The sequence below is a fragment of the Zea mays genome, chromosome 3 (assembly GCF_902167145.1).
Source record: "Zea mays cultivar B73 chromosome 3, Zm-B73-REFERENCE-NAM-5.0, whole genome shotgun sequence".
Taxonomy (NCBI): Eukaryota; Viridiplantae; Streptophyta; class Magnoliopsida; order Poales; family Poaceae; genus Zea; species Zea mays.
The window spans coordinates 171,213,752-171,229,539 of NC_050098.1; the positions used below are offsets into that span (position 1 = coordinate 171,213,752).

Genomic DNA, 15,788 nt, shown 5'->3' on the forward strand with positions numbered 1-15,788 from the left:
AATATGAAAAGCTAAAACCCGACGAGGAATTCTCCGTTGCCATCCCTCGACCCAATTAACGTTGAGTAGCGAACTGTTAGCACGACATGCGGCAGGCTTGCATGCGCGGACCGTGCAATGCAAATGGATGAGGCAACAACCTAAATGTGTACTAGTTAGTTGTCCGTGCGTTGCGACAGTACACGAACACTGCTGATAAAAGCATTAGTAGTAATTAATTTTAGATCACTTCATGAGATGTGCTCTCCTGACAGGAGGAAAAGGAGGAAAGACCCATTCATTTTTAATTCATCAATTAGAACAAAGTAGAAGAAGCAACTAAACACCATACATGTTCATATATCAAACCCATATATTGTCTAATAGCTACACCTGTGGTCAACAAGACGTTATTAATCAATTACGAGCTTTCCTATGGATACGCGATGTGTCAATACTAATATGCCATTTTTTCCTCAAAATCAATGATATATGGATATGCTATTTTGTAAACATTAGTAAATATTTGTAAATAGTTTATATTGGCTAATTATTGATAATAGTTGTCTTCAGATATTCTGCATCGTGCCCCTGACATAGTAGTCAACGACCTGCTGTAGGGGTAGGCCCTTGTACTCCATGACAGTGGCCACATCCCACTTGAGCGTGCACGACACGGCGCACGCGCCGCATGTGTATGTGTCGAACCTGATCAGCGGTGAATCCCCAATGCCCCCGAGCATATTGCTCATCAACCGTATATGGACATGGCCACTGCACACCCCCAACGTCTCCGATGCGTACACACTGATGGGCAACCCGTTAATCACCATGCTCGCCTTGTTTACGTTGTCGCTGTCCACACTATTCGCGCTACACTTGTCCATCCCCATCAGTGGGATGAGGTAGTCGAACTGCGCGAGCGCGAAAAGTAGGAAAAAGAACAGCCATGGTTAGTTCACTGTTGAATCGATTCTTCTTTTTTGGTAAGCATACAACTGAGATAAGAAATAAAAATAGTGATGTATGAGATAGGTGAACAAGAAGAAACCAGGATGTTGCCACCTACTGGCCTCCTTGGCGAGCTTGAGCATGCTGAAGGTAGTCGAACTGCACGAGGGCAAACAGAAGGAAAAAAGAACCATGGTTAGTTCTTTGCTGGATCGATTCTTCATTTTTTTGGTAACATACAACTAAGATAAGAAATAAATGGAATAATGTATGAGACAGGTGAACAAGAACGAACAATGATTTAATAAAACAGTTATTTGCCCCTGTGTTACTACGTTTATATATTCACAATATTTATAATATCTGTCCTTTATAGAACATACACAAATATGAGCTCTTACAATTTCAGGATCACTCAAGTCTCCCAAGTGTACACCGGAGAAGTTTGAGAAAAGTCCCGATGATGAAGGTGGAGAGAGCTCATAGATTATGCGGTACAGTGACATTGGTGGGACAAACTCCATCAACGTAATCAAGCTTCCTGAAGCACAAGAAGAAAAATAAAATTAAGTCAGTGTAGTTTTATTTTCCAATTTGTACAACCACAACCATCTTAAAAAGCCTTTCTTAATAAAACTGTGGGTGGTACCGTCTTACCAACAATGGTGCCAAATGTAACCAGCAAGAACACATAAAGTAATGATATGTGAAGAAAGTAGCAAAATATAATATATATTTGGAAACAGCTCGGCCCCGTTCGGCAGCATAGGAACAGTTCCAAGCCAGGAACTGTTTCAAGCCTATATTTAGTGCATCTGGCTCTTTCGCTCTTTCTAGTACAAAATTAATCCAATTGGAACACTTTTGCCTAGAACGCTTCTTCTCCTTGTTCGGCAGCCTAGGATTGGAAAAGGTTGTTTGAGAAAAAAATATGATTTACAGGCTTACAACTTCAGAATGTGATAGCCAAACATGAATCAACCAAAAGCATGTATGAACAAATGCAAAGAACCATCTTGATAGCGAACTTACAAACACAAAGAATAATCAACCAAAGGCATGTCTTTCTGCTGCTTTATAAGCTTTCTCAAATTACAGTCTTGCTACCAAAATAAGAACCATACACTGTATACAACAAGAAGCTCTAGTAAATGACAGAGTAGTAATAGTAGTCAAAACTGACCGGTTGCACTGATTCAAACACTACTCTAGATACCTGCAGAGTAAAACATGCACTGCTAGTATAGTAGTAGATGTCATTCTTCCCTAACCTCATAGTCAAGCCCCTCTCTGTAGATTATTCAGATAACACAATACTTATCACTCAATTGGTAACCATCGATGTGTATAACACAACATTTACCAAAATAAGAACCAACGTCGTCGGTATGGGGCCGATGAGGCCGGGGTTGGACTTGAACACGATCTGTTCGAGCGAGGACGACGACGTGAACAGCGCGGGCGGTAGCTCGACGGGGGCCTGGGCGGCTCCAAAGCAACCGAAGATGGAGAGCGTCCGGAGGTGCAACAAACCGCGCAGCGAGGCGGGGTCGAGCCTGGCCCCGGGCCTGCAAGGCGGGGTGGCGACGTCGGGGCCCAGGTGGAGGCGGGTGGCGCGGAGCACGCGCGTCGTCGGGCGCGAGCTCGCACTGCAGGCCCAGCCATGGTGTGTCAGTGCAGGGCCGCGGGTGGAGCTGCAACCACACCGGGTCGCCGAGGAGGTCCGCCATCACCCGGAAGATGGCCGCCAGCTCCGCCCCCGGCAGCTCCGACGCCGGTGCGTCCCCTCCAGGGATTGCAGGTGACAGGGATCGCAGCTGGGAGGGTGAGGAGGGCGCGATGGGAGTGGAGCAGAGGGGGAGGATGTCGGGGGTTGGGGGCAGAACCGTGCACCATGAACGACAATTAAGGTGCTCAAAGTATTAGGACAAGTGTCCCTACTCCCTAAGGTGTGGCAATTAAGGTGCTCAAAGTACCAGAACTGAAGTTCCAGTATTTTGCACAAATCTAGGAGTGGTTTCAGCATAACTTCTTACGACTGGTACATAGGTAAGTGGAGCACGTTTATCCCAGACCAATCAGCTGGCCAGTTGCAAAAGTGGAGCGCTTTAACCTACTACAATTGATCAGTTAACCAGGCACGTCAAGGGCTTAGTTATATCCCTATAGCTTAAATATCCATCATTCATGCCCAAACAATCAGCAGAGACCTAAGATTTTAAAGTCCAGATGAACAGGTACCCAGTTCAGAGGTGAAACATATGATCGTTGATCGCTATATAGGGAAGGACTGATAGTATTTTTCAGGTATCGTAGTATGGTTTCTGCTACAGTCTTGCAAGACTCAGCTAAAAACTACAATAAGAAAACTGTTCCAAAGCTAACACTGAAGCTAATCAAACTAAATCCAGCCCCTCAATGCTAACCACACTGATGATTTTAAAAACTACATTCGACGAATGCAATGGCATTATATGCCTAAGATCCACAAATCTACTCACCTGGAAACTGAATCATAAACCCAAATAGTCAACTCTATCTATTTGAGTTCAAATCAGCACATCAAACAAATAAGATCTCTCACACCTTCTTGAATCTGAAACTCATGGACGAGCAAGCAAATCACACGTTCTCGGAGAAGCATCTGTACATTCCCACCGACACCTCAAAATCATGCGCCAAGGGCGCTGAGATCCAAGGTTTACCTCCCCAAACGCACCAAATCAACAACTCAACCCGACGCAACCAAACCCAGAAAGGAAGAAAAAAGAAAACACCACGAGATCGCAGCCGTCGATCTTACCGACGGAGGAGCACTTGCTTCTGTCTGCCTCGAGCGCGGGGACAGCGGCGAGGATGAAGGCAAAGGGGCAGGAGGCGAGTGGCGTGGGGGAGTAGGGCGGCGAGCATTGCAGACGCCGGATAGGGAGGGGATAGCGACGACCGTTGATGGCGGCAACGAAAGCGTGACCACCATCCGGGATCAAAGCGGAGCGGAGGATGTCGGGGGTGGAGGCAGAACCGTGCACCACACCGGTGTGGATGCCTACGCTCTACTCTTAAGAAGTAGTAGAGATAATAGATAGTGGGCACGTAAGAATGAGAGGTATTCAGTAATGTGATGCATATGGCAATGCACTAGTAAAAAACAATGTATTTATTCTGAATGATTGGTTTCCCTGTTGTCCGCGCTCATGTCCTCTCCATGGGTTGAATATGCCCAAACCGTTGATTAGTTGCATGTATGCGGAGACTGATCTGCATGCGCGGGTGTAATGCATGGCTCTTTTTCACCAATTGGATGTATGAGCAGGGAAGCGGGGACATGAGGTTCCAGCCCATCTAGGTCTGCGCGAGCCTGATGTTGGCGAGCGTGCCAACCAATCATGCAAATTGGCGAGCGTGCCAACCAATCATGCAGATTGTGTTTTAGGAGCGTGCCAACCAATCATGCGGATTGTGTTCTAGGAGCATGCAGGGCGACTCCCATTTACTATTAAGCGATATGCATAACAGAGAGAGGATATGTATTTTTGGCTCTTCTTTAGCAAGCCACGCAAAATACATCACTAGTATGCATTGGCTATTGGAGGATTGTTTTCACATGAACAATATCCGTTGGAAAGGCAAAACCCCTGTCCATCGCACCTGTGCATCGCACGTTGGGGTTAGTCATGCCCGTGTGAAAGGGGCAGCAGGCCTGCATGCGCTGATGCACTGATGTACGTGGGTCAACGGGACGAGCGAAACGTTCTCGACGCACCACGAGTCTGCTAGTTTAATTACCACAGACGACGACGACGATAATAATAATAATAATAATAATAATAATAATAATAATAATAATAATAATAATAATAATAATAATAATAATAATAATAATAATAATAATAATAATAATAATAATAATAATAATAATAATAATAATAATAATAATAATAATAATAATAATAATAATAATAATAATAATCACTCTCTGTCGCAAAATAAAATTCGTTTTAGAAAATTAATGGATTCATATAATATCTGATATATGTGTTTTATATATGTATTTAGATTTATCACTACCTATTTAAATATAGACATAAAAAAACTAAAGCGACTACTGTTTTAGCACGGTTGGAGTAAAGAACAACAAAACTCGATACATACGTATATACTACGGGGGTGTTTGGTTGCTACTGCTAAAGTTTAGCCCGGGTCACATCAAGCGTTTGACTTTTAAATAGGAGTATGAAATATAGACCCAACCAACTGGACTAGATTCGTCTCGTCTTTTAATCTTCGGCTGACAAATTAGTTTTATAATCCGACTACATTTAATACCCGGAACGGAGGTTCAAACATTCGATGGGACATGGGCTAAATTTTAGCGGGGTGTAACCAAACACCCCCTACATCGTCACATGATCCGGGTGAATGGTTTCGAGTCCTTTTCGCTCCACTTTTCGGGAGCAAATGAAGCACATCACATCACCAACCAACCCCAATAAAACCTCATAAAGCAAGCTAAGGTAGATTTAGAGGCCACGTACCTACTTAAGACGATGGTGGTACGGTTGCATCATATCATGCTAGATCCGCAATCATCAATCGTTATGGGCCATGGGCATAGGGTTGTGGTATGTGTGGCCTTTATTTGTTCATGCATGGAGGGAGGCTAGCAAGGACAAGGAGGGTCATGGGCTCAATGGCTCAGCTAATTAGCTCTACTGACGTAGGAAGCCATCTCTATTGTCTAGTTCAATTTGGAGCCATATCATATATTTTTTCATTAATATTAGCTGACATATTAACTTTTGGAGATAATTTCATGGTATAATGCATTGAGAGTAGCCTTGTACCCTTGCACAGAGGCATATGAAGTTTTAGTGATTTGGTTCCATTCACCACATGCGCATTTTCTATCATATCAAAAGCTGTACACATGTGTACCCTTTCGCGACGAAACCTTAGTTTAAAAACCTTTTCTATTTAAACTCATTTTAAGGTCCCAAATATTTATTTCAATATTTAGTAAAGTTAATATGAAGAATTTACTTTTGCCCTATAATTAGAAGTAATTTGGGGCGAATCGGTTATACGATTCAGTTTGCTGTATGGTACTTCTATACTGAGCCTATCCGCATTCGCGTGCTAGAAAAGGAACTCTAAAGGATAGGATATGATATAGAGTTTGAATAAATTAAGCTGCATCGGACGACTCTAAAATATGGTAGGCTATGAGTGACCCTATATACAACGTACACTTGTGTAGGACTGTATAGAAGAGAGGTGGGACAGAGCCACAGAGGTGAGGTTCGAGACAGACGCCGTGGGAGGCTGTTTAAGAGGGAGGTGAAAATAAATAATAGAATATGTTGTAGTTGTTATATGGTAGACATTTAAGATAAATATGACTACGAAAAATTGTGAGATAGAGTAGAGAATCTCTCTGATCAAGATAAATATATTTTTTTAAAGTAAAAATTTAGAGTTGTATAAGTACAAATAGATTGATAACAAGCTAAGTAAATCTCTCCTTAGGCTCTAGCTTGTCATGGTTGGGTACGAAGTACGATACTGCTTGTCTGCTTATCCTCAGCTCAACGGCGTGGCTCCACGTATGGATGAAAACGGTCTTCAACGGTATTTATTCGATAATCAGTTTTTTCTTTGATTGTGAATAAATAGAATATAGAATATACAATACAAATTTGTATTCTTGTTTTTAACATCCAGCTTGTTAAGATTCATAAAAGGTAAACCTCAAATTCATCCTATATTTTCTCAAATAATAGATATAAACTTCGGTATGGATTCCGAAACAAATTCGGTAAATTTTTCAACTTTTTGTGTTGTAGGGAGCAAATAATACATAAAACAACTTATATAAGATTTTATTCATATTTGTACTAATGTGCTTGATAACATAAAAAAAGATCAACATCAAATTTTATATAAATCTATTTTAAAATATTAAATTTGTTCTAACAGTTAGAATTACCACTTTCATCCTTCTCCACGGATAGGCGGCACTTGTGCCTTGTGCATATGTGCTCCATTTTAATCTCCTTCCTAATAATGCAATTATAGTATCTATATCTGTGAAAATAGTCTAATCTATTTATCACGAGAAATTTTATAATTAGTCTGATAATACTTTTTCATCATAAATATTAATATTTTATAAAAACATTAAATTTTAAAGTACTTATTTGTTAAAAAACGATTCTACATCCTGGCTGTTGAATTTATATTTAACTCTTCGGTGGTTGGCACTCGTCAGGAGTAAAGTCTTATCCATTTGCCAAAAAGTTAATGCACTTGTTTTTTTAGCCTGCGTATGAAAGGGACACGTCATTAAGACAACAAATTAACTAGCCGGTACTAGAGATGTCAATGGGGAATTCCCCACCGGGTTATAGCATACCAGACCCATCTCCATCATATTTGACTCATCCCCATACCCATCCTCATACCCATCATGGGTGCAAAACTCATCCCATACCCATCCCCATTCGGGTTTCGGGTCCTCAATGGGTCCCCATCCCCAATTAAGAGATAACTAGGTACTAACAACTAGTATAACACATCCAGATTTCATACATCACTACATCAGCAAGCACTCATCTATGAACCATGATTCATTCATCCATCCATCAAAAAAGAAATCAGTACTTCGGGACCAATAGAAGAAAGGGAGAAATGAATTATCCTTACCTTCCTTCGTCACCATCCGAGTTCGTTGGCGCCTGAGAATCCATGGTCGTCACCGTCGTCCTAGGCTCCTAGCCGTCGGCGTAGTGTACGGTTGGTTATTTTAGGGTTTTGTTTTTTGCTAGTCTGCTAGTTGCCTTGTTGGGCTAGGACCTGAGATTTGGTGCTTTGTCGTGCTGGGCTTGGTGGCCGGCTCGGCATCAACTCATTCATACAAACATGACAGGTGTACACGTATGAAATACCCATGGGTAATCGGGTTCGGGTTATTGCTTCCCAAACCTATACCCGTTTACCCAATGGGTGGAGATTTTGTCCCATATCCATACCCATGGGGATAATTTTTGTCCCATACCCGTACCCTAATAGGGGAATTCCCCACGGGTTAGCGGGTATCGGGTCCCCATTGACATCTCTAGCCGGTACCCACCACCAAAGAGTAAATCCTTGTAAACTGTCTGTCCGGCAACCACGTTATTAAAACTATGGTTTATAATACTATATTTCATATCATGATAATATCATAGTTTTGGCCGGCTTTAAAAAATCATGATTTAGCTAATATATAGTTAGCTTGTCTAAACTTTTTAGCTAATTTTGTTTGATAACTATTAGTTTTAAAAGTTTAGAGCAGGGTCTTAACCTCCTGCTCTATTCTGGACGCGGCACAGGTGAAGTTGACAGCGTCCTATGGTGGCCGGAGCAGCGAGCGCATGTGGGCGTCGATCTCACTCAAGCAAGGCTGCGGGCGCCGTGTCCTCTACCAAGGTGGTGCGTGTCGGTGCCCATATGTCACAAGCTAATTATTTAGGGCATGTACAGTGGAGAGACACCAAAACGGTTCTCCAAGCACAGGAGACAATTAAGAGACTCTATTGTACAATGGAGTGTCTATAAACGTAGTCTATTAATAAATACAGAATTAAATGTATTTGTATAGCATCAGATCGATAGAACAGACGACAAATTCGTACAGTGGGAAGTGAGGCGTCTGTTGCTACTTGGTTTACGAGCCAGAGGCGTCTCTTCACGGAGAGACGACTCTAAGATTTTTTTGCAAATAACCCCCTTAAACACCTTAAGAGACTCCACATTAAACACCACTGTACATGCCCTTAGATGAAAAATACACATATTTTGAAGTAGTTTGATAGGGATTTTTCTAGATGGCTAAATTTCATTGAACTTTGAACAGCGGCAGGTGCTGTTGGTCTACTATCCATATGTTTGGTTGCCTGTATTTGTTGGTGTTTACATCACGGGATGTACGGGATGCAATGAGCTGGTGTTTGGTTGTTGTTAACCAGGCTCTACGCATGCGAGGTGTATGTTTGGTTACCTGCGTATAGATGTGGAGCCAGACTCGCACGATACTTAAAGCACTCTGATCCAGGCTCTACGCATGTGAGGCGTGTCGCGTGTGTTTGGTTACCTGCGTGTAGTGGAGCCAGGCTCGTACGATACTTAAAGCACCCTGATTCAGGCTCTACAGACGTGAGCAAATTGGTCTCATCTCTAGAGTCAGGCTCCTGCCGGCCTGGCTTATGCAGCCGGACTACCCGGAGAAGCCAACCAAACAGGCGGTATGATGACATGGTAAATCAAATGTGTTTATTGCTCAATTTTTCCGATCACGATCTTCCTTGTTTGTCGGGCTTGTTGCTCGATCCAGAGAAAAGGGCAAATTTCTTTGTTGATTCTATCTTGCTTCACTCGTTGATTTGATTGTCAGATTGCCGGTCTTTTTTTTGGCTAACTCATGGGATCTGTAGAAAACAAATGTGGTATGTATAAAGATTCTGTTTTGTTAGTTCCACGGCGGCACCATGCGGAGCTGCCGGGACCAGCTACACAGCGAGGTGTCTCGCGTTGTCAAGTCTTTCTCCAAGGACAGGCCTCGTGATGACATGAGCGTCATCTAGCGGGGCACAACACGGGAAGCGCTCTAGCGATGGTGCTCGGGTATGACCTCTCCTAGCTCAACTTGTTCTGCGACGCATCAGAGCGCCACGTCACCATCATCGTCTTCTCCTTCACTGGGTCGAGGGTGGGGAACACGGCCTTTAAGGACCACCGCGATGAGCTCAGCGTTAAGGTGCTGCGTGTGGAAAACGTCCGCGACCCGGTGACCATGCTTCTGGGCGCCCTATTCAACAAGGGCACGCCTGCACGACTACATGAGAGGGTTCCTTGCCTCCTAGGTCACCAGTGACCGATACACGCACGTCGACGTGGAGCTCGCCCTCGACTTCCTTAGCGTCCGCGACATGGGGAGCGTTCATGACCTCGACGTGTATGTATCGACGATCAAGGTCGAAGCCTGTGGCAAGGCGTTCAGGTCCGACAATGCGATGGCAGACAACAGAGGTGCCATCATTTTCTTGAATAACGAAGGCGATGGAGTTCGTTGGTATTAGAGCTGAAACCCTAACCCTAACATGGGTTGTGTGGTGTATTTATAATAGAGTTGTCGGGCCTAAGCCCATTATATAGGACCCCATTACAAACAATACACGGTAACTCTTACACCCCCACAATCGAAACTCTAGCCACGACAGATGTTGACACTGGACCAGAACTCCTCAAACAACGACATAGGGAGACTCTTAGTGAATATATTGGCAAACTAAGACGTGGTCAGGACATGAAGAACCCACACATCCCCGACGCCGACACGGTCGCGAATGAAGTGGAGGTTGAGCTCGACATGCTTCGTGCGTTGATGTTGGATGGGGTTGGTGGAGAGGTACATGGCGCCGATGTTGTCACAATAGACAAGGGTGCTCCATGTTAGCGGACTGTGCAACTCCTAAAGTAGCTGACGGAGCCACGTCGCCTTGACGACGCGTTAGCCACTGCACGGTACTCGACCTCGACACTGCGGGAGACGACTGGTTGTCGCTTTGAAGACCAGGAGACAAGACTGTCGCCAAGGAACATGACGAAGCCACAGGTGGACCGACGTGTGTCAAGACTACTTGCCCAAGCTGCGTCGGTGTAAATGGCGAGGTCGGTGGTCGAGGAGAAATCGAGGCCGCGCGCGGTGGCACGGGAGGCTCTAGGGTCGCGTGGGGCAGCGTGAGGGGGTGTGGCTGCGCATGGCATGATAGAGGGAGCAATAGTGGGAACAACAGAGTTTGCCTCAAGGAGGGCGTCGTACTTAGAGGAGGAGGCAACGGAAGGAGATACAGAGAAAGGGAAGTTAAATTCGTTGAAGACAACGTGACGAGAGACGAAGACTCTGTGAGTAGAGAAGTCCAGACATCGGTACCCCTTGTTATCAGGGGACTACCCAAGGAAGACACAATGAGTAGATCGAGGCGCAAGCTTGTGAGGGGTGGTGGCATAAAGATTAGGATAGCAAGCACACTCGAACATGTGAAAATGATCGTAGGAGGGATATATGCCAAAAAGAGCAAAGTAGGGGTTGGGCTGGGGAATTGTCTTGGTGGGGAGGCGGTTGAGCAGATAGGTAGCAGCGGCCAGCCCCTCAGCCTAGTTGTGGGCGAGAAGGGAGGCCTCAAACAGCAAGGAGCGCATGATGTTGTTCATGTTGTGAATCGTGTTCAGCCTTGCCATTCCGAGAAGAAGTATAGGGGCACGACATCCTCAACTGGTGTCGTGGGAGAGGAAGAAGGGACAAGACGTGGAGTTGTCAAACTCTCGCCCGTTGTCACACTGAACAGCTCGGACAATGCGTCCAAACAGAGTGGGAAGGGTGGGGAACGTATCAGCCTTCAAGTGCAAGGGAAAAGTCCACAAGTAATGTGAGTAGTCATCCAGAATGAGCAGATAACATTTATTGCCAGAAATGCTGAGTACAGGGGATGTCCAGAGAGGAGGAAGAAAATGGAAGTCTGACATGTCTACCTAACTGACAGACATGACATAAATGATCGAAAGAACCACAACTAAAAGAGATGACAGAACTGCTAGACAACTTCGACATCACATCACATCATGCTTGGAGTGGCCAACGTGGCGGTGCCAAGTGATGGATGAGGTAGCAGCAGTCAGGGCATGCGGGGTGGAAGTCGAGGAAGAGGAGGAAGGCAGGTGAAGGGTGTACAGCGGCCTGGAGCTGTCACACCACACGAGAAGGGTCCTGGTAGCAAGATCCTTCACAGACAAGCCAAATTGGTCAAACTCCATAGAACACGAATTGTCAGCGATGAATTGACGAATGGAGAGAAGACTTAGAATAATATTAGGAGCAACAAGGACATTCTTGAGGCGGAAGGAGGAAGGACCACATCACTAATTGAAGTGACGGGGAGGGCTGACCCATCGCCAATGATGATGGAGGTAGGAAGAGAGGGGTGGGGAGGAAGGGTGGTGGATAAAGTACCGACGTCAGTGGTGATGTGGTAGGAGTCACCAGAGTCAGCGACCTAGTTTGAGACCGAGGTGGGTGGAGCCAGGATGTTCATGCTGAAGGACGCATCAAGGGACTGTGTGTCCCACCCTCCACCCCATGGCCCCCACGAGGGCATTGGAGAGGAGGGCGAGGGAGGCAGGAGGCCTGCCTAGAGCTGAGGTGGGGCCGAGTGCGTCGGTATTGCCAATGGCGGCAGAGCAGCATAGAAAGCCAGCGGTGGGGGCGACCCGACACGACGAAGGAGGCCCTACAGGAGGCCTAGGCCACATGGAGATGGAGCCAGCCCATGAGTTCTAGAATGATGGCCACGAGTCGCTGTCACGGCCTAGCGGTGGACCACCTAGGATACTGTTGCGACCATGACCGCCCTGGAAATGACAACGACCACCACCAGAGTTGGTAGTCGGACGGGGAGCGCTAGAGGACAGTGGAGGAGCTCTCGATTGATAGGGCACCACTGGAGGCAGGAAGAGGGGCCCGTTGGGCCTACCCCTGGGCTTGCCATTATAAAGGCATGTCGCGGCATCAATGGTGGTGATTGCCGTGGTCGTCAGTTCCTCGAGCAGAAGATCACCGCGAACCCAAGACAAGGACGGGAACAACGTGTTCCACGTGAGGATAGCGTATCTAGGACTAAGCCCGCGCAGGAGGTTGAGGACAAGCGTCTCATCCGTGACTAGGGAGCCGAGGCCGCAGAGGGCGTCCGCCATGGTCTTCATCCGCCGATAGTACTCAATGATGAAGAGATCCGCTTGGACAATCTAGTGGAAAGCAATGTCTAGATGGAGAATCTAGGCCTAGTGAGTGTTCTCCCCGCGCTCACAAATGATATCATGCATCTCGACCGTGAGAGTGTCGAGGATCTAGGACATGACTACATTATCAATCCGGCACCAGGCGTGCGTTGACAAGGTCGTGTCGGTGAAGACGTGGTTGTCGAGGGCATAACATTGGAGAGTAAACAGGACCCGATCACACCAATGAGTGTACTGGACCGAGTCCAGGGCGAAAATGATGGAGACCAGGGCCCGTATGCTAGGGAACCTCGCCACCTAAGCATGGAGGCTAGTGATGACCGACGCGTCAGGTGCGTCGTCGTCGATGACATGCACAGAGTGGGAGTTAGCGCCCGGGACTCCACTAAACTGACAAAGGGGCTCAATGAGCTAGCGCTCGAGGGCGTCGACGGCCGAATGTTCCTGCTCTATAGCACAAGCGGCAGCCTTCGTGCGCTGACGAGCGGCAGCAAGGGCGATGGTGATGTTGGTGGGAGCGGGGTGCTGAGAGGTGGTGAGCATCGATGGGTGGCTGTAAACTGGTGGAGAGAGTGTGTCAACCCCCCCCCCCCATGAGACTAGCGAGGGCGGGAGAGGCACTCACCATACCCATGAGTGGGAAATGTGGAACCAAGATGTCAGCACGAAGAGAAGCGACGTCGGGCAGGGATGTGTGACCTGACTTACCACAACATAGCCATGTAGAGGGCAGCAAGGAAAGAAGGCAGAGTCTTGCCAGTGCCTATGGCCAAGAGACAGGGAACATACGCACCTGGGAGCATGCCGGGTCCTTGGGCGCATCATCGATTTTGCTAGGGAGCATGTCGGAGAGGGGCGGCCCAACGCTGGTGAGATGAAGACTCGTGGCACCGCTGGAAGGGGAGAAGGCGGCGGCACACGGGATCTCGCTGGAGATGGCTACGCCTGCACTGGTGAAGAGGAGGCCCGCAACAACGCTGAGGGCCGCGCCACTGGGAGAGAAAGCGGTGAGGGATGTACTAGAATGCGCGGGGGAGCGCCGATCCAAACCGCCAATGGTGTCCTAAGGCATGCCAATGAATCCTAGCGGGGGAAAGCATCCGCTGGCCATGGGGGAGGGAAGCACACCAGTGGGGGAGAGAGGGAGGAGAGGTGGAGGACACTGGCGGCGCATTGTAGCAATGGCGTCCAAGAGAGGTGGTGATTGGGTGGTGGAGAGGTGGGGGAACCCTAAACCTAGCTGATTCCATATTAGAGCAAAAATCCTAACCCTAACCAAGGTTAGGTGTTGTATTTATAATATAGTTGTTGGGTCTAAGCCCATTACACAGGACCCCCTTACAACACAAACCACGGTAACTCTAACAGTCAGGAAACAACGCGTCGCTGGTTTGCATTGCGAGAGGCCATCCTCGGCATTGGTGACGTGGTGTAGTCTCTCAGCTTGATCTGACGGCTAAGGGAGAGCTTCTTGTCTTAGTGGTCGTTAATTCATAAGGGGTTAGTCAGCGTCACATCACAACCCTTTTCGCCTTTGGTCAAGGCTGTAGTATGTGGTTGTTTCTTACTGACAGATAGAGGAATGCATAGACAGTGGGGCCTCAATTTAGTGCAACTGGGTACAAAGTTCTTTTTTCCAGACACACAAGTGGTGAATAGTTTTAGATTGATAATTATTAAGTGTTGAAGCTCTTTGGGTTGTTTGTATCCTATTGCAGAGGTCAGGATGTGTTCAAGTTGAATGTACCTTCTTGATGAATTGTTTTTAATTTCAACAAAAATTCTATTATAGAAACACATTTCATCAATATAGATGACATATTTTATATTTAGTTGACAAATGATTCACAAACCATAGTCTCTTCTACAAAACATTTTTAGGGTTCGTTTAGATGTAGATATTGAGATGTTAGCATTGAATTAGATTCAATATCAAATTTGTATTGTATTGGAAATATGTTACAATACAAATTTGTTGTTTAGATGTAAATGGAATAACAATTCCAGCTAAAACAAGAGGGTCTAGGGTCTAAATTGTAGGAGACAACTTCTAGTTGTTGTCCAATACCGAGGAATTGAACTTTATGCCAACTCTGAATCCATTAGACAACCAAACAACAGAATTTAGGAATCCTGATTCCAATTCCCAATTCTAGACTTCAACATCTACGTCCAAACGGGGTGTTAGGAATATAGGCATTTCTAGAAAGACTCGACCTGCTAATAACCCGTTTTTAAAATTAGTTTGAGACACATTGTCTCTATAAATTAGGTTATTCTTAAATGTGTCAGTGGTTCTTGAACTTGGCACATTGTGCCACATGGATTATTGAACTTTGAAAACTAGGAAAACATGTCATGAACATGGTCAATTCGTTCAAAATCGTCTAGAGTTTGCTCAAACCAGATGTTGATGTGGCGTGCCATGTTGGAGCACACTAATGAAAGTTGGGGTACCTAAGTAAAACAACAAGCTAAGTTCAGGGATTCAAATGACACATCATGTAAAGTTCGAAGACTGCATATACCAAGTAGCGCACAACAAGAGCGGGGAGGCTTAATCGTGGCACGAAATGTCACCATCCGGTTTTAGCAAATCCGATTTTGGATTATTTTGTACATGTGGACCAAGTTCATGACCCATTTTTAGGTTTCTGAGTTCAGAGACCCAAGTGATATAGGGTGCCAAATCATTAGTTTGTAAACACGGTTATACTTTTAGAGACTATTCAGCTAACTAGCTGAACATCAAAAAATAGATTTCTAGGGCATTTAAACTTCTAGCCATCTTTAAAAATAGGTGAAGTATAGTAAACATTTATATAGTATAGCAAAAATATATAACCATCAACAAGGACTGCAGTTTACCAAACCTAACAAAAAAACCCAACATGATTAATCTCCACTGTGAACTCATCGCTACTACCACCTATAAAATTGCGAACTATTTCATTAGAGTCTGGCTGCCTATGTCCTAGAATCAAAACCCAAACTTCGGTAACCCTAGAGAGAAAGGAAGAAGATAG

The 15,788-nt window shown here is 45.6% G+C and overlaps 2 protein-coding genes across 2 annotated transcripts; one reads left to right on the top strand and one right to left on the bottom strand.

Annotated features, from left to right (window-relative positions):
- Positions 1 to 430: 430 nt before the first annotated feature.
- LOC100276629 (uncharacterized) lies at positions 431 to 4,111 on the bottom strand. The gene is given in 4 exon segments (NM_001150371.1): positions 431 to 893; positions 1,031 to 1,089; positions 1,332 to 1,471; positions 3,734 to 4,111. A coding segment is annotated over 1 exon segment (324 nt). The 5' UTR covers positions 873 to 893; positions 1,031 to 1,089; positions 1,332 to 1,471; positions 3,734 to 4,111; the 3' UTR covers positions 431 to 548.
- On the top strand, positions 1,982 to 4,036 carry LOC111591187 (uncharacterized). Its single transcript, XM_023302131.1, has one exon. It carries the CDS (start codon positions 2,184 to 2,186, stop codon positions 2,733 to 2,735), a length of 552 nt encoding a protein of 183 aa, XP_023157899.1. The 5' UTR covers positions 1,982 to 2,183; the 3' UTR covers positions 2,736 to 4,036.
- Positions 4,112 to 15,788: the final 11,677 nt, after the last annotated feature.

Coding starts and splice junctions, on each gene's coding strand:
- LOC111591187 (XM_023302131.1), top strand. CDS start 2,184: ATGTCATTCTTCCCTAACCTCATAGTCAAGCCCCTCTCTGTAGATTAT.